The sequence below is a fragment of the Aspergillus pseudoviridinutans genome, assembly GCF_018340605.1.
Source record: "Aspergillus pseudoviridinutans IFM 55266 DNA, scaffold_1, whole genome shotgun sequence".
Taxonomy (NCBI): Eukaryota; Fungi; Ascomycota; class Eurotiomycetes; order Eurotiales; family Aspergillaceae; genus Aspergillus; species Aspergillus pseudoviridinutans.
In genome coordinates, this window is record NW_025091281.1 from 2956261 (window position 1) to 2973151 (window position 16891).

Sequence of the window (16891 nt, forward strand, 5' to 3'; positions counted from 1 at the left end):
TGATCCTTTCTCCTACCATGTATATACGCCATTTTTCACCCTTACTCAACTGTAATAAATTCGAAGATTTTTCAACTGGCTATAAGATGTTTGAGTTGCAAAAGGCCTTCTCGAATTGTGGCAGTTCTTCAACTGTAAATGTAACCCATGAATGGCCGATTTCTCGTTTCACGTATTCATTCTTGATTGTCCGCCCCCACAGATTTGCTGACTTCACCCAAAACATTCGTCCACGTGTTCGACCATATTGTGAACCTATCTTCCTTCTGCTGACCATCGACAGCGTCCACTGTATCCCAAGTCGGTTTAACAGAGTCGACAGCGTTCATGGCGCAGCGTTTAGCCTTGCCGAGATATTGAGTGCATTTATCCAAATCCTCCTCGTACAGGGCTCCAGCGACTTCATCTACATGCTCCGGGATGCGCTGTAAGTTCGTCATCAAGCGCTCTAATCTGCCAATCCCAGAAGGAGATGAGCACGGCACATCGCCAGCGCCCTTCAGCCGATTCGCGACAATGGCGGGGTATATCTGAGCAACAGGTTTTAAAATCCGCAGGGTCGATTTCTTCTGCGCATGTAGCGCAGCGCTGCTTTCCTCGGGATCCTCCTCGGCTTCATCTTGAATATCTTTCGCACCATCATCGCTCAAGAGATCATCGAAGAATTCGTCCCCATCCTCATCGGGATCCCACTCCTCAATCTCCTCCACTGCATCACGCACCAGATCCCGCCACTCTTCGACGCGCCGTATCACGAATCCAACCACCCCTTTAGCCGCGACATCGATCAACGTGTCGCACGACTCCCATACACGCCCGGTTGCGACTGTCACGGTATCCTTCTCCGCCTGCGAAAGTTCACCTCCTTTCTTCTGACCATCCTTTGCCTTGTCCGTCTTTTCGGCGACAGCTTGAACTTCGGTTACCAGAGAAGTCAATTCCCTCAATGTCGTCTTCGTCAAAGCGTGTACCTCCGCGTGGAAAGCCTTTGTATGATCCGTCGGAGTGACAAGGAGAGCCGCCGTTACGAGAGACGGCAGCACGGATCCATTCAATGCCGAGAGAACGGTGCCGACCGCCGAGTGAGTGAATGGAGAAGTTATCGTCAAAAGGGATAGCTTTGTGATCTGGGATTTCAATGCGGTAGCTGACGTGGAAAGGAGGGGAAGAGCATCCTTTCCCGAGAGTTCGGCGGGCTTGGTATCTCCGGCGGGAGCTGAAAGAGCTGCTTGGAGTTGCTCCAGGAGAGTGAGAGTCGTCGTTAGACTGACGCGAAGCTGTTTTGCCATTCTGAGGTGTTTTGATGATCCGAATACCGATCTCGGCTTTGTTATTGCAGGTAATCGTTGGATGGAGGAGAAATTTGTAGGAGATTGCGGGGCAACTACTGATTAGGGCTCTGCGGGGTCACCTGCGATCAAAGCTGTCCAGTTGGCGCGGGCCTTGGCACGCGCCCTKATCATTGAAGCGCCCTAAACATTTCCTTAATTGTGACGTCTGGATCGGACAAACTCCTTCGGCCTGAGCTCCGATCTTTGTTGGTATCAATCACCTACGCGGCTCTTTTTATATCACAGCACCAGTCCATCAAGAAGAACTTTTCAGATGATGTCGAACAACCGAACCCAATAAGTTGAAGAACATATTTTCCGTATGTTTCATTGACAGGATGGGCGCTACTAAACCTCGTACCTCCGCACGAGACTCCGCTCCAAAAGTCCAGTCGTTACCGGAGAAGACATTCGTAATCGACAATGGCGCATATACTATGAAAGCCGGGTATGCGCCCGAGCTTCCACCTCCCGAAGATTTAGACCAGGCTCTTTCAGCCTGCAGCACAATCCCGAATGCTATTGCCAAGACACGCGGAAACCGTATCTACATTGGTGCACAGCTCAACTCGCAAGTTACCGACTGGAACGAGATGGTATTTAGGCGTCCGGTGGAGAAAGGGTACATTGTCAACTGGGAAGCACAGAAGGAAATATGGGAAAACGCATTCTTCGATGAGAAAACGGTGCGGTCGAAAGATCTTCGGATTGAATCTCCAGAAGATACAACGCTCGTGCTCACCGAGGCACCGAACGCTTTGCCGACCCTACAAAAGAATGCTGATGAGATTGTGATGGAAGAATGGGGCTTTGGAGGCTATGTGAGATGTGTAGGTGAGCGGGCCGGATTTTCTTCCCCTGCTGTCTTACATCTGGTTATTGACGCTGTTTCCCCAGGACCGATGCTGAATGCTTGGAATGAAGTTCAGTCCTTGTTCGGAGACCCTATTGGACAAGACCCTTCGTCTCCGATCTTACCGAAGGAATGCTTACTTGTCGTCGACTCCGGCTACTCTCATACAACAGTAACACCCGTTTACAAAGGGCAACCCATCCAGCGCGCCATTCGGAGACTCGACATTGGTGGCAGACATCTAACAAATTACCTAAAAGAGATGGTGTCCATGAGGCAGTACAACATGGTTGATGAAACTTACATCATGAACGAGGTTAAGGAGGCTGTCTGTTTCGTAAGCAACGACTTTGCTGGTGACTTGGAACAGACCTGGCAGGGCAACCGAAAACGTGGCTTGGCAGACGCAGCCGAAGGGATCACAGTTGATTATGTGCTACCTGACCCTAACACAGGGAAGAAGGGCTTCATGCGACCCCATGATCCTCTTTCCAATGCGAAGAAGAGGAAGAGTATTCTTTCTGGCGGCAATGCTGAGGCGCTGTCCGAGGATGTTCTGATTCTGGGAAACGAACGCTTTACTGTGCCAGAAATTCTGTTCACCCCAAGTGACATTKGTATGAAGCAAGCCGGTATTCCGGACATCATTCTCCAGAGTCTTTCAGTTCTGCCTACCGGACTACACCCGTCGTTCCTAGCGAATGTTCTGGTAGTTGGAGGCAATACATTGATACCAGGTTTTCTGGAACGATTGTAAGGCCGCCGTGATACGATGACCATCATTTTCGGTTCTAACACATTCCCAGGGAAAGCGAGCTGCGACAGATAGCTTCGGCAGAATGCGTTGTCAGAGTTCGGCGCCCTCATGAGTAAGTTCACCTTGACAGTTTCCCTCGAAACACGTTCTCATTCAGCTTGTCCTTAGCCCCATACGTTCCACATGGCTTGGAGCGTCACGATTAGCGACGAATAGAGACGAGTTGAGAAAACTCGCCATCACCCGTCAGGAATATCAGGAGTATGGCTCTTCATGGGCGGGACGGAAATTTTCTGGCATTCTCTGAGCGTAGCTTTGCTACTTGCGGGCTTCCCTCTGGATCGGTACCGGAGTATAGTGGGTTTCTATTGTGTATTGTGCATGATCGTTGTTGGGGTGTTCTTCAAATGCTGCATCCAATGATACCCTTGATCTTAGCAATAAACTGAATGATCTGAGACTTTGAAGATTGAACGGAAATGTGCACGTGTCGTAGCTAGAGATTTTGTCTGTGAGCAGGTCGTACTGCTTTTGCTTTTGTTCTGTTTGCGAACCCGTTGATGGCGCTGACTGTTTGCAGAATCAGCAGGCTGGCTCCTATCATGCGTCGAGATCCTCTACAAATTCCAAGAAGATTTTGACAAGAATCCCGCTATCGTACGAGTCATCAGTAAGCGGTGATAATAGTATTATTGTTGTGCACCGCACTGGCTGCATCAAGGTTTACACGTCAGCGATTCTTACATCCGACACTGGAGATGTTGGTATCCGCGGTTCACTTCATACTCTCTTTCCCCATGTTTCAGTCATTGTGTCGCCAGAACACGCTCCCAGGCGCCGGAACAAGTACTCACTGGGTGAAAAACCTCCATGTCGAATGATGATCCCCCAGAAACCAGGCCCGCGCGCATGTGGCAGGCTGAGAGACACTGGAACCATGGCTTCGCTCAGGCACCAGCGATATACCCTCGGTTGAAGGTGCCATGGGAAGGGGTCATACCAAATTATTCTCGCCCTTTTCAGCCCCGACTGACGAAATGATGAAGGGCACATATCTATCAGAACCATACTACAGACTTCATCGTCATGCTATTATGCTATAAGACCAGTGGCTCGACAACCACTGTTCTTGGCAGATTGCCATGCCGTCTTTACGATCAGCCGAAGCAGTTCGAGGGCGCGCGCATATCGCGATCGCCTGCTTTGATCGTCTCCAACATAACGGGCATGAGCATAAATCAACCGAGCTAATCATGCCTCCTATCAATCTATCATCTTTGATTACCGGCCGCATTCAGAGTCGAGATGAAGAGGAGCGACTGGTTGCTAGTGATGCTAAAATGATAGCTCCATTAGGAGCTTCTTCGGACAAGAAATCAAAATACGCAAGTGCTCATCGTGCAACGACCAGTCGCAATATCGACGCTCGTCCAGCGCTGGGGAAATCTGATTCGCACTTGCAAGCCCATATTGCAGGACTTAAGAGGCTTTGTGTCCTCGCAAGATTTGGTGTCACTGACAACCTGGCGCGCCTTTGCCAAAGATTATCACGAAAAAAGGAGTAAGTTCCATTCCTCAGCTTGAGTAGCTCTATCGCATAGATTATGTACTAACTGCAAACAAAGACGTTGCACGGTCTGCTTTAACAGCAGATCTGTTAAGAATTTGGAGATTCTCCCTTGCCAGCACAAATATTGCGATTATTGTTTCAGCCGATTGGCACTCACAGCCATGGCAAATGAGCAGTTGTTTCCGCCGAAGTGCTGCTCGCAGGTGATTCCGTCCACTCAAGTCCTGTCGAAACTGACAGATAAGGAGAAAGCCCTGTTTAAGCTGAAAACGCGGGAATATGCGACACCGGCCAGAGAACGTCGGTATTGTCCCGCGATGAGATGCGGGAAATGGATAGCGCTTGAGAAGTTGAAAGGCCGATCAACAACACAGCACTGCCCGTATTGTGGCACTGCCATCTGCCGGGGGTGTCGGGACAAGGCTCATGCACCTGGCAAATGTTCCTTCGACCCTGGACTGACTGAATTTCTCGAACTCGCCAGAACTCAAGGCTGGCAGAGATGTTTTCGCTGTGGGGCAATGGTAGAGCTTCATGAGGGCTGCCAACGTATAACTTGTAGGTGTGGAGCAGATCTTTGGTCAGTCCTATCCTTCACCTCATCGTTAGCATACGAGATACTGACGCAGCCAAGCTATACATGTGGTGGACCATGGCTTATCTGCCATCACAATGCGTTAGGAAACGTAACCGCAGAATGCCAAAACGGCGCGCCTCTTAGAGACGGATTGGCAGCACATGATGCAGATGAGCTTGCTGCCATCGTGGCAGCCATGAGATTCGCCGACAGAGAGCTGGAAGAATAGGTGTCGATTACGAAGTGCACAAACATCCATCGACGAAACTGGCTAATATGTTGATTTTGAAGCGATGTGTTTTGTTGTACTATGAACCATTATTTTGCTAGATCCCATGCTGACGATGACTCTCGACGACCATTTATAATGAAGCAAATGCAAATAACTTGTTCCAACTTTGACATTTCAATGTTGGATATTCCGCCCTTCGGTAGATATGGTATATATAGCCAAGTGGTAGCATACAGCGAGGGATATCACGTTATATGTTACTTCAAACATCACAGCGGGAGTCACCAGCTTAGTAGTCGTAAAAGCCCTTTCCGCTCTTCTTACCCAGCCAACCAGCATCAACCATCCTCTTGAGCAGCCCTGACGGTCTATACTTGCTGTCACCAGTTTCCTGATGCAAGACATTCATAATAGCCAGGCAGGTATCAAGACCAATAAAGTCAGCCAGGGTCAAAGGTCCCATGGGAACATTTGTCCCATTCTTCATGATGCTGTCAATGTCCTCGCGGGCACCAACTCCAGTCTCCAGGCAGATGATAGCCTCGTTGATGTACGGCATGAGGATACGGTTAGCGAGGAAACCAGGCGAATCAGCCGAAACGGCTGCAACCTTGCCCATGCGCTGCACAAAGGCAATTGCGGCGTCCACGGTCTCCTTGGACGTCTGCAGACCGGCAATGATCTCAACACCCTTTTGCACAGGTACGGGGTTCATGAAATGAGTGGAGATCACACGGGAAGGAGCCTGGAGATCTGTCGGATCGGCTGTGGTGGCAGCAGCGATCTTAGTGATCGGGATAGAGGAGGTGTTGGTTGCGAGGATGGCATGCTTGGGTGCAATTTGAGCGAGCTTGGAGAAGATGGAAGTCTTGAGGTCGGGGATCTCGGGGACGGCCTCGATCACAAAGTCCACGGACGAAAGGTCGTCCATGTTCAGACTGGGAGTGATGCGCGCACGAACGGCGTCGGCAGCCTCCCGAGTAAGGCGCTCTTTGGAAACATCTTTCTGAAGGAGCTTGTCTGAGGCGGAACAGGTTGATTGTTAATTGGAATATCCCTGGGAATTACAGGAGTGTAGTGGACAATTGGACGGTATCGAGCATACCGGCAAATGTGAGACCCTTGTCCAAAGACGCCTGGGAATTGTCGATCAGGGTAACAGGAACCTGGGCCTTTGAAGCAGCAACAAGAGCAATACCCAGACCCTGCAGACCACTTAGAATATGACCTGCCGAAAAGTTACAGTGTAAAAGCATGCTCACCATTTGACCAGCCCCGATCACACCCAGGGACTTAACCTCGGCAGCATAGGCCGCGGTGGAAGTGCTGAAGGAACGAGAGGTAATTGACGAGCCTACGCGGGCCACACCCCGGACAGAAGCTGAGAACATGGCGGGAGACGATTGTAATTGCCTCCTAAAAGAACCAAAAAAGAAATTGAACGCAGACAACGAAAGAAAACTAGAAACGAAAACAGCCGAAGGTCTATGGGACATTGGCTTTCTCTTTCCCATGCTCACCCGACTCATGTGATCCGACGTCATCGGCTATCTTCGGCCATCGGGTAAATACCTTCTCCGATAAACCGAGGCTGGCCATTCTAATAAACGCGAGACGCGTGAGATAACGCGTTATCATTGGCTGCTGTAATGGGCGCGAATTAAAGGTTGGCTTTTCATCACTATCAATGTTTATGGTGATGCTATCGGTCTGCCAGACAACAGCGTCGGTGGACGATCGGAATTGAGCCGACGACCATGGATGAAGAAGGTGCGCCGTTGAGCGAGAGTGTCCAGGTCGTAGATCCTGATGTCCGCGCTCATGTTTATAGCCTCGTTACTGCAGTAAGTAGAGTCGATACCCTCCTTCACAAGTAAGAAGTTGTGCTAATATCTGCAGCTCGGAGGTTTCAATGGCGAGAACGCGGACCGCTACGTCTTGGGTGACGATGCACTGGCCTGTCTACGAGATATCAAGCGTTGGTTGAAATTGTACGATGAAAAGAACAACCGCATGGATGTTGCACGATGTCTGGGGGAAGCCAATCTCGTCAACGGCGACCTGTTGCCGATCTTGACCCTCTGGTCGACTAGTGGACAAAAGAGCAAACACATGTCGAGGATTGCATTGGCGTGCCGTAAGTGAGCTGAATGGGTACGGAAAGGAGCTCGATGATCTGTGGATCTGACAAAGAACAGTGGAATTGTTGGTGCCTCTGACATGGCCATTGGAGGTACACAGTGAAATGACAGTCAACCATCATCGACACACACCGTATTTGCAACAAGCCCAGGTTCTTTATAAACGTGGTATTCTCAGTCATGGTAGCGACAGCATCCTTCGAACCGTCATCCGAATCGGCCTCCCCAGCATGGCAGTCCCTCGATCCGAACGAACGACTCGGGATGAAGGCATATTGAAGCTCATGCTCTACTTCCTTCGAAATATCGCGGTGATTTCGCCAAATACTCGACTGGCGGCGGAGGGGGATGAAGAGGAAACGTCAAGATCGGCGACCATTAATGCTTTCCAGAATCAAGATGCTTTCGCTCTTCTTCTGACCATGTGCTCCAATGTAGGAGATGATTTCAGCCTTCAAGATGTGGTCCTCCTCGAGATATTATTCCACATTGTCAAAGGAGTCAACGTGGAGAAACTCTTCATGAACGATGCCGAACGAAAGGCAAAGCGCACAGATGAGCTCGGTGAACTTTTGCAGAAGGAATCGTCTCTGCGGCGGGAATACGCAAAGAACGCACCAACTCGGCATGGCAGGTTTGGGACAATGATTTGGGTGAAACGCGATGACGCCAAGGTCTCCACGGTGTCTGGACAAGATGTGCTCAAAGATAGMCAGGCAACCCTTCACAAGATGGATCAGAGCAAAAAGTGGAACAAGCCTCAGATACGTCGAAGGCAAACCGAGGTGACGGCAAACAATGACTTTAACACGCCCGTCAATCTCAACTCGACCGCGACAAAGAACCTACGAATGTTTGTCGAAGAATTCTTGGATTCTGGCTTCAATCCGCTCTTCACTCACGTTCGAAAAGCAATTGAACGTGAAGCTGATCGAGTCATGGATATCAATACACGACAATTCTTTTATACCATTGCCTGGTTTCTTGAAGCCGAGCGCGTGCGGCGTGCACATCAACGCGAAAAACGACATCTGGTTGACAAGTCATTGAAGGAAATGGAACCCGATAGCTATGCACTTGTTGCCAGTGTCCTCAACCAGGAAACATTTGTCTTTCTGAACCGCTCAATGCAGTACAGCTATGACAATAAAGACGTCGAAGACCTCACTGCAGAAATGCGCTGTTTCACGCAGATTCTGTTAACTGTACAAGAGATGGCTCAATCACCGCTTGAAGAAGATCAAGAGATTGCCGACAACATCCAGAATCGAATTTTCTATGAAGAGACTACCCATGACCGCATCATCGCCATCATTCGCGGGTATAAAGAGCAAGGATTCGGCTACCTGGATGCATGCACACAGCTTGCTCATGTTTTCTTAAAGATGTTGGAGCATTACTCCAAAGAGAACGTAGATATGCAGATCCGATCCCGTCGCCGCGCAAAGCGCAAAGCCAAACAAGCCAAACAGGCCGATATCGAAGGCGATGACGAGGAGCACGCGTCTGAAGACGAAGACTTGATGGACGCCGAAAGAATTTCGAAGGAGCGCAAATTCGATTTCAGGCGCTTTGCCGCCAAGTTCTGCAACCAGAACTGTGTTGACACGTTTATCGCATTTACGAAGTACTATAAAGAGCTGAATGTGGACCAATTGAAACGAGCCCATCGCTACTTTTACAGGATAGCTTTCAAGCAAGAGATGAGCGTTCTGCTGTTTCGCCTTGATATCATCAACCTCTTCTATCGCATGATCAAAGGTCCGGGTGCCTTGGACTCGAGCAAACCGATCTTCAAGGAATGGGAGGAACTGGTCCGGCAAATTATTCGGCGCATGATCAAGAAAATAGATCAACGCCCGGCTTTGATCACAGAGCTCCTGTTCAGTAAGATCAACTCGACTGTTTTCTACCTGGAGTTTGGGCATGAGAAACAGACAATATCCGCGTCTAAAAGACCTCCGGCTGAGCTCGAAGTTGACCCGAGAGAAGCCAAGACAACCGACGAGAAAATAAAGATTGTTGTGCATGTCATGGTCAAGGATGAGCACACTGACCTGGTCAAGTGGGTCAGTGATATCTTAAATTCGGCAGCCGATGAGAGAGAGTCCTGGGAAAGTCAGGAACAGCAATCGGAAGGACAGAAAGCTCCCAACCCAATGATTCGTACGTCTTTTGATTACTTCTGGCTGGTCGTACGTAACTAACATCGAACAGCTGTCAAACCCAACAACGAGTTATGCCAGAAGGCCATGTTCTCCAACGCCAAACTACGTCTCCTCATGACTTTGGTTCGCTTCGAACGTCTAGGCATGGAGGATGTTCCTGGAGCCTCCTGGATCGTTCCTTCATCACTCACGTCTCAAGATCTTCGGCATACGAGATCCATCATTGAACAGTGTTTGACTGAGCCTGTCACAGAGAACTCTGACCGGGACTTGAGCCAGTTGATAAGGCGAAAATTAGGGAACAATACAAGGCGAGACAGAGATGACCAAACCGCCGACGTAGACTTTGGCTCCGATTCTGAGGGTGATGACAACGTCCCAGATGGGCCGCTATTCCCACCCAACCCACGATCAAGGGCTAGCGCTCTCGAGCAATTGAAGAAACAGCGCAAAAAGAGACGCAAGGAAGCCGGAGATGAAGACGAAGAAGAAGAAGAACCCGATGAACAAGTCTTGGAGGAACGGCGTCGAGCACGCCTGGAAAATGCTTTAGCTCGACAAGCGAAAATCAAGAGCGATCTGTACATTCACGCCAGTGATGAGGAAACGGACGAAGAAGCAGACCAGGAATTCTTTCGACTTGAGGAGCAGAGACGAAAGGAGCAGGCAGAAAGAATTAGGAAGGCTCTGCTCCACGGGGTCGTTGAAGAGGTTAGTGACAAACCGCGGAAGAGAGGTAGTGGCCGCAAGCGGCAAAGCGACCAGCACACTGCCTCGACCGCAGATACMCAGAGCAAGCGGCAGCGACGCCAGCAACGGACTGAAGGGCTCGATGACAATGACGATCTTGTCATGACCGGTACGGAGGCTCGGTCGCCAGACTCTCCAGGACTAGGCTCACCTTCTCTCCAAGGTGCTAGTGATGTCGAAGACACACCTGTTACCTCCGAAGAAGATGAACTCGATTTCGATGATGATTTAGCTTTCAGCCGAAATCGTAATAGAGACAAAGTCCTGAGTGCGGAGGACGACGATAGGGAGACCGAGCCCCCTGCACCTGATACTGTAGAGGAAGATGACGATGAAGCAGCACCTTTCGCTGCACCGCCTCGACGAAGAATGCGGGCTGGGTTTGTCATCGAAAGCGATTCAGAGTGAAATGTATACCTATCATGTTGTAATGATTATTGCATGCGGTGTTCGGGTTGGGTCTTGATAGGCATGGGGGTGAATGTACATTTAGCATATATACCGAATCACGAACGCATCCATATGTAGGTGCTCTGCATCCACTGAGTGAACAGGCTCGAGGTTCGCATATCACCACTACCAACGGAGGTTTTCCGGCAATCAGCAGCAATCCGCAAGATACCATAGCCCATTTCCCACTGTGTCGTCCGGTAGCTCGAAGAGCGGCACATCCAAGCCCTAAGGTACTCTACAATGAGTAAAATATTTTGGAACAATCAGAGCTCCATCATGAACGAAATAAGCAGCTTCATATCAAATGATCGACATTTGGCCAATTGCATTAATCTTCCGATAGCAACGAGTAGCATTACAAGACCGCAACACGAGCGTTGTCGTGATGAGTCACAGATCCATGGACGAAGCGGCTAAGAGTCCTTAAATCCCAATGCGCTTCTCCTACTCTGTTTGTATCATGAAAGACGCAAATCAAGACTCCTCCAGCAGCTTGGATTTTTATCTAACTTCAAACAAACCAATTGCCACACTATCATGGCTGAACAAATCCGATTCGTCACTTTGGACGTCTTCACGGCACAGCCGTATGCTGGCAATCCGCTCGCCGTGGTCTTCCTTCCGGACTCAAACAAGCCAGCTCTGACACAACAGCAGAAGCAGTCGATCGCGCGCGAGTTCAACTTGTCAGAGACTATCTTTGTCCATGCCGACAAGGGTGAGAGACGCACTATCGACATCTTCACCACCGACAGCGAACTTCCATTCGCAGGCCATCCTACCATAGGAGCTGCCTCCTGGTTTCTATATCTTTCTCAGGATGAGGGCGACAAGGAAGCCGTCAAAATTCTGACCACCAAGTCGGGGGATATCCCCATCTCGCTGCGATCGGGACAGCCGTCGCCTGCAGTAACCGCTAGAATCGCACATAATACGCGGCTGCACCGGTCCAGATTCCCGCTCCAGCAACTGATCCGATTGCACCCTTCCTTGTCTGGCTTTTTCGGTATAACAGGTACCGTGGAACCAGCTTTCCCCATCTTCTCTATCGTCAATGGGATGAGCCAGGTCCATGTCGAGCTACCCTCCCTCGAGGCACTCGCTGCCGTCACTACGGCCACGGGAGGTGAGGTTATCTCTGCGGGCTCTGGCTATCTGGATGAAGGTTGGGATGCAGGTCTCTGTGTGATATACTTCTACGTCCGCAATGTCAAGGACCCGCAGACTGGTGCAAATACCATTCGGACCAGGGCGATTCTCGGAAACCTAGAAGATCCAGCAACAGGAAGTGCGGCCAGCGGTCTGGCCGCTTACCTGTCTTTGATGGACGGAAAACCTGGTCAGTATAAGTATAACATTGTGCAAGGAGTGGAGATGGGTAGACGCAGTGTGATTGGGGTAGATGTCGTGGTCAACCAGGATAAGAAGATCAACACTGTTGAGCTTCAGGGAGGCGCTGTCAAGGTATCCGAGGGAAGCATCCTACTTCCTCCGAAATGAGTCAAAGACTGATTAAACGTGAACGCGTTCACTACTGGGCTGCAATATGACGAGATGACAATGCATGGTTGGTCTGAGCTGCGACGAGTTCTTCGAGTATATTGCGTGATGCTTCGGATTGTGAGGGCTAGTGAATGAGAATGAGCCGACGTGAATGGAATACTACTATCAGATATGTACCAGGTAGACTTGAGGCAATTCACTGCATCTGCTCTCTCAAAATGGATATCTCCGGTAACCATATACTGTCATCCTCAAGTAAATAAAGATAAATACTACTGTTCAGTCTGTTCTTTCTCTTTATTTGATTCTTACCATCTACACCTCTCTAAACAGCACATATTACTATCTTCAAAACGTATTATCCATCCTATCCAAATATTCTTCTGAATACATTTTATCTACCGTCATTCTTCTGGTCTTGACTGCACCCTGAATGGAATCCGATCATGGCAGAGAAGCGTAGCCGTAGGGCTTCTCTGTTGGGATCCCTTCAAGTTCTTCGAAACAAGACTCGCAGTGGAAAGCACCCTTATCAACCACTGGGCAGCGAGAGAGACAGCAGCCCAAATGACAGTGGCAGAGCTGGCCGCGTCTTCTCGTTTGGCTCATTCATTCCCATCAAGAACGAAAGCTCAATTCTGTCTTCGCTTACGGGAAAGCGTCGCAACTCTCAGATACACGAAGCATGGGATTCTCAACGTCAAGTCTCAATGCCTCTACCTAGCAAGTCCTCCTCATTTGGCTCTGAAGATTCGAACGAAACAACAGCCAGCAATGGGAAAACTCGCAGAAAGATCAACATATCAATCCGCCGTTTGACAGCAAGAGCTAGTCCCTTTTCCTCTCCACCAAGCAGTCAGACGGCTTCTAGATCCACCAGTTTCACTGGCTCAACTTTGACTTCATCGTCCGAAAACAAGTATTCGAAGATACCGGCCCCTACTGAGCCTCCATCCAAATGCGTTTACTCTCGCGAAGCGTTTCATAAAGAGGGGAAACGGAGCGTTCTGTCATCACTGAGCAGGCGCTACACCAATCTCAGACAGGACGCGGGCAAGGATGAAAACAAATCCATCTCAAATGTTGGAATGAAGGAAATCGAAGATGAAGAGATCGATATCCCTACACCTCCTCGGCTGGTCAAAATAGCTCAGACTGTTCGATATGTTCGACCTACCGAACCCGTTCGAGTTTACCGAATCGGTAGACCTATCCAGGCAGTGCAAGTCACCCAACCTTCTCAACCTATTCAGCCTGCTGTGCCTATTGAGCTTGCCGAACCTGCTGAGAATGTCCAAGCGGTTGCTGAAACTGCTTCAGTCTGTCAAAAATGTCTGGGACAGAAATTCAAGCAAGCCGAGATGGTCGAGCAGCGCTCTGAGTTTCCCCTGGACTCATCATCGAAGCTTCGCTCATCGATCACACGAACTACTTCCTCTTCATCTTCAAAGGCTGAAATGGCTCGGTTGGCCCCTCCACGCAGTTCTATACCTGTTCCTGCTAAGCTCAGATCTCCTGCAAAGCCATGCGTTCCTGCCTTTCAAGAGGGAAGAAAGGCGTCAGAGGAGCAAGGAATAAACAAGAATACAAGAGGAAGCGCCATCCCTGTTCCAAACAATGCTGCTGGCCTGAATGTCAAGAAAGTACGATTCAGCGAACCTCTTCCACCAAGACAGCAGGCCTTCACTCACCGTCAGTTGTCCGACAACCAGCCCGCCTTCATATACAAGATAACGAATCGCATCCCGAGAAGCACGAGCGATATGCTGCCCAAGAAACTGCGGATGAGCAGAGGATTCGCCAACCTGAAGGCTCTTCAGATTGAAAAAGAGGTCATTTCACAGCTAGCGTCTGATGACGACCAAGAGCAGAGTGTTTCCAACTCAAGCCAACAGTTCGAGTCAAACGCAAAGGTGCCAACGACCAGAAACAAAGATCGCACTCAGACAATGGTACTGCCCAGCGATGATAGTCACACCAGCAGAATCCCACGCAACAAGCAGAGAACGCTAACCACGACTACTCCTGCTGGCTTCCAGGTATCCGGAGCACAACCCCGTCAATATTGGCTTGGCCGTTTCATGACCCTCACCAACGCGTTCCACTACGAAGATTCTTTCAAAGAACCCGATATCGCCACTGGATTTGGAATGCTGTCGAGTTACTCCCGGCCTCTGGGCCAAGCAGATACGAACCTTGCGAACTATCGTGTCAAGCGCGCCTTCATGGTTCTTGAGAATGTTTGCGTGACGGAGGAGGCGTCGGCTAGTCTGAGAGAGTTCAGAGACGAGTACATTGCTATTCATGGAGATCGTTGGATGTTGTGATGAGGCTGTATTGTGAAAGATTATGGCAGATGAGATCGTTTGTGCGTATTCACCATGTGGTGTTTCTTTGGATTATGGGTATCTGGGCCACATCAATGTGCTTGACTCGGGAGTTTGGGACATGAATGCGTCGGGATACACTAGACATATGTCTATCTGTTGGGAAAGGCGATTGGAGGAGTCATTGGTTGGAAGTGTTGACTGCAAATTGCTGTACTTAGGATGACACCGGAGTTTGATTTTACACCATCTTCTAAAAATCATTGCAAGCAGCCTGGCTGACGTGTAGAATATAGCATAATCCCGCTTGAGTAGCCAGTCCACAACCTCAGAGGCCACAGACCCTGTATAATATCCGCCATATTCAAAAGCGGAGCGTCCCAACGCCGTACCATGCTTGTCAAAGATTGCATCACAGAAACAATTTTAATCCGCGGGAAGTATCGACAAGGCCGGTTCCCCGTCTGCAATGACGTTACTTCCTCCTGCTCTTCAAGAAAGCAGCAACCTGGTGATGTCGAGTGACAAAGAACATCCGCTTCCGATCGGATTTCCAGACCAGCACGCCGATTTCCTCGGCATATCGACACGGGGCCTCATATTCGGCCAGAGAGTTGAAGTCCCTGAACAAAAAGCCATGGGTCGCTTTGACGCGGTCTCTCTCGAGCTGCCAAAGACGAATCTGATCCACGACGGTAGGCGGTAGGACGGACACCGGCATTCCGGCTTGATTAGAAGTAGACCTGGACACATTGTGCTTGCGCATTTGCGGGTGTGCGTGTGTCGATAGGTAAGAGATGATTTGATCGGCGGTAATGCCCATCTCGACTGCACGACGGACGGACTGGCGGGTGATTTTACCCGTGATCAGATTGGGGAAGCGATATTTCAACGTGGTGAAAAGTGCAATGAGGGAGATCTGGAGCGGTGAGGAGGTATATGCGTAGAGTCGGTAATTTGTTTCGATGATGATGAATCCGGAGCCGGCCTTGCTTGAGGCTGTGCCCGTAGGTCCGGAAAGGGAGCCAGCGAGAGGATTGCTCAGAGTACTGGAGTCGGAGGTCAAGGTGGTTGCAAGGCGCGTCGGGTAGAAATGAGTGGCATCCGGAGTTTCTTGGTAGACGATACCAAAGTCGGCCAAGTCGGTCAGAGTGCGCAGTTGGTTGGATGTCAACTGCTTCTTCTCATACGATTTCCCCAGTTCCAAACTGCTCAAGAAGAACACAAAGGAAAGAACCTCGACGCTGTCCATACCGATGGCCGCTGCGCTCTCAACGTAAAGAACTAGGATATGCCATACTTGAGTGCCGACGTCCTGTAGAACGAAAGCGAAACCGTCCTGAGTAATTTCGACTCGACGATCCCTAATCTCAACCAGGTGGCCGGCCTGCAAGAGCTCCTTCACGCCTTTGCTCAAATTGACGTCGCGTTGCATACCCAGTCCACTTGTCCCCACCATGTAACCCAGAACTCCTTCCCACTGCCGTCTGGCATACTCGTCCAGGTGCGCAATGGAGACAGCTTCTTCGTCAGATACCTGCGACAAAACACCAAACGATTGAGTTTGCTCGGCACCGGTGAGAGCCTGCCGAAGGGAGGATGCAAACGGATCGGTGACGGTGTATGCTTTTACATTATCCGACGTCGTAGTGCTGGTCATAATGTGCAACCTGCCCAAAATTGAAAGCGCATTATCTCGCTCTCTTTTGGGAGTCAGCGACTATACTTCCCGATACGTTCACTTTGAGAAGGTGGTGATACTCACTTCAAGCTGTCTGGTTTGACCCATGCCTCCAAATCCGCTGCTGGAAGCGGGTCCTTAAGGTAGAGTAGCGCCATCACAAAACATTTTGCTATGATCTATCAGTCCAAAAGGGGCTCTCTGTGCGATGACGGGGCAGGCACATACCCAGGTCAGGCAGCATGCGCCTGAAAATGGCGAGAGCAGTGGAGGGCTGCTGGTAGAGCTTGTTAAAGACAGTCCCGGGCAAGCTCTCCAAGTAATCGAAAGGACGGGGTGGTGCCGCAGCCATGTTGCCTGCAGGACCGAAAATAATTCGTTATCTCTGCAGCATCATCAAGCGCTGTCACTAAGAAACCTCAACGATGAAGGGTGAGGATAACTGGGTAGTCGTGAATCTGTGTCTGATTGGAGAAGTTGCAGCAGATATTGTCCGGTGACCATAGCGGCCACAAAGCGCAGTCGGCGATGATCTCACTGTTTAGCTT

The 16891-nt window shown here is 49.9% G+C and overlaps 7 protein-coding genes across 7 annotated transcripts; 4 read left to right on the top strand and 3 right to left on the bottom strand.

Moving 5' to 3' along the window:
- Positions 1–176: 176 nt before the first annotated feature.
- Asppvi_001045 (uncharacterized protein) lies at positions 177–1289 on the bottom strand (the record flags this gene model as incomplete). Its single annotated transcript, XM_043297349.1, has 1 exon — positions 177–1289. The coding sequence occupies one exon, from the start codon at positions 1287–1289 to the stop codon at positions 177–179; it is 1113 nt and encodes a 370-aa protein (XP_043153284.1).
- Positions 1290–1669: 380 nt separating this feature from the next.
- arp6 (actin family protein) lies at positions 1670–3248 on the top strand (the record flags this gene model as incomplete). The annotated part of the gene is made up of 4 exons (XM_043297350.1): positions 1670–2165; positions 2229–2937; positions 2991–3053; positions 3110–3248. The coding sequence occupies 4 exons, from the start codon at positions 1670–1672 to the stop codon at positions 3246–3248; spliced, it is 1407 nt and encodes a 468-aa protein (XP_043153285.1).
- Positions 3249–5609: 2361 nt separating this feature from the next.
- On the bottom strand, positions 5610–6711 carry Asppvi_001047 (3-hydroxyacyl-CoA dehydrogenase family protein; the record flags this gene model as incomplete). Its single annotated transcript, XM_043297351.1, has 3 exons — positions 5610–6340; positions 6426–6525; positions 6583–6711. 3 exons carry the CDS (start codon positions 6709–6711, stop codon positions 5610–5612), a joined length of 960 nt encoding a protein of 319 aa, XP_043153286.1.
- Positions 6712–7077: 366 nt separating this feature from the next.
- Positions 7078–10787, top strand: tof1 (putative DNA repair protein (Tof1); the record flags this gene model as incomplete). Its single annotated transcript, XM_043297352.1, has 4 exons — positions 7078–7164; positions 7220–7457; positions 7519–9627; positions 9679–10787. 4 exons carry the CDS (start codon positions 7078–7080, stop codon positions 10785–10787), a joined length of 3543 nt encoding a protein of 1180 aa, XP_043153287.1.
- A 582-nt stretch (positions 10788–11369) lies between these two features.
- Asppvi_001049 (PhzF family phenazine biosynthesis protein) lies at positions 11370–12332 on the top strand (the record flags this gene model as incomplete). Its single annotated transcript, XM_043297353.1, has 1 exon — positions 11370–12332. The coding sequence occupies one exon, from the start codon at positions 11370–11372 to the stop codon at positions 12330–12332; it is 963 nt and encodes a 320-aa protein (XP_043153288.1).
- Positions 12333–12781: 449 nt separating this feature from the next.
- Positions 12782–14662, top strand: Asppvi_001050 (uncharacterized protein; the record flags this gene model as incomplete). Its single annotated transcript, XM_043297354.1, has 1 exon — positions 12782–14662. One exon carries the CDS (start codon positions 12782–12784, stop codon positions 14660–14662), a length of 1881 nt encoding a protein of 626 aa, XP_043153289.1.
- A 475-nt stretch (positions 14663–15137) lies between these two features.
- Asppvi_001051 (TFIIH/NER complex subunit TFB2) lies at positions 15138–16695 on the bottom strand (the record flags this gene model as incomplete). Its single annotated transcript, XM_043297355.1, has 3 exons — positions 15138–16332; positions 16428–16515; positions 16572–16695. 3 exons carry the CDS (start codon positions 16693–16695, stop codon positions 15138–15140), a joined length of 1407 nt encoding a protein of 468 aa, XP_043153290.1.
- Positions 16696–16891: the final 196 nt, after the last annotated feature.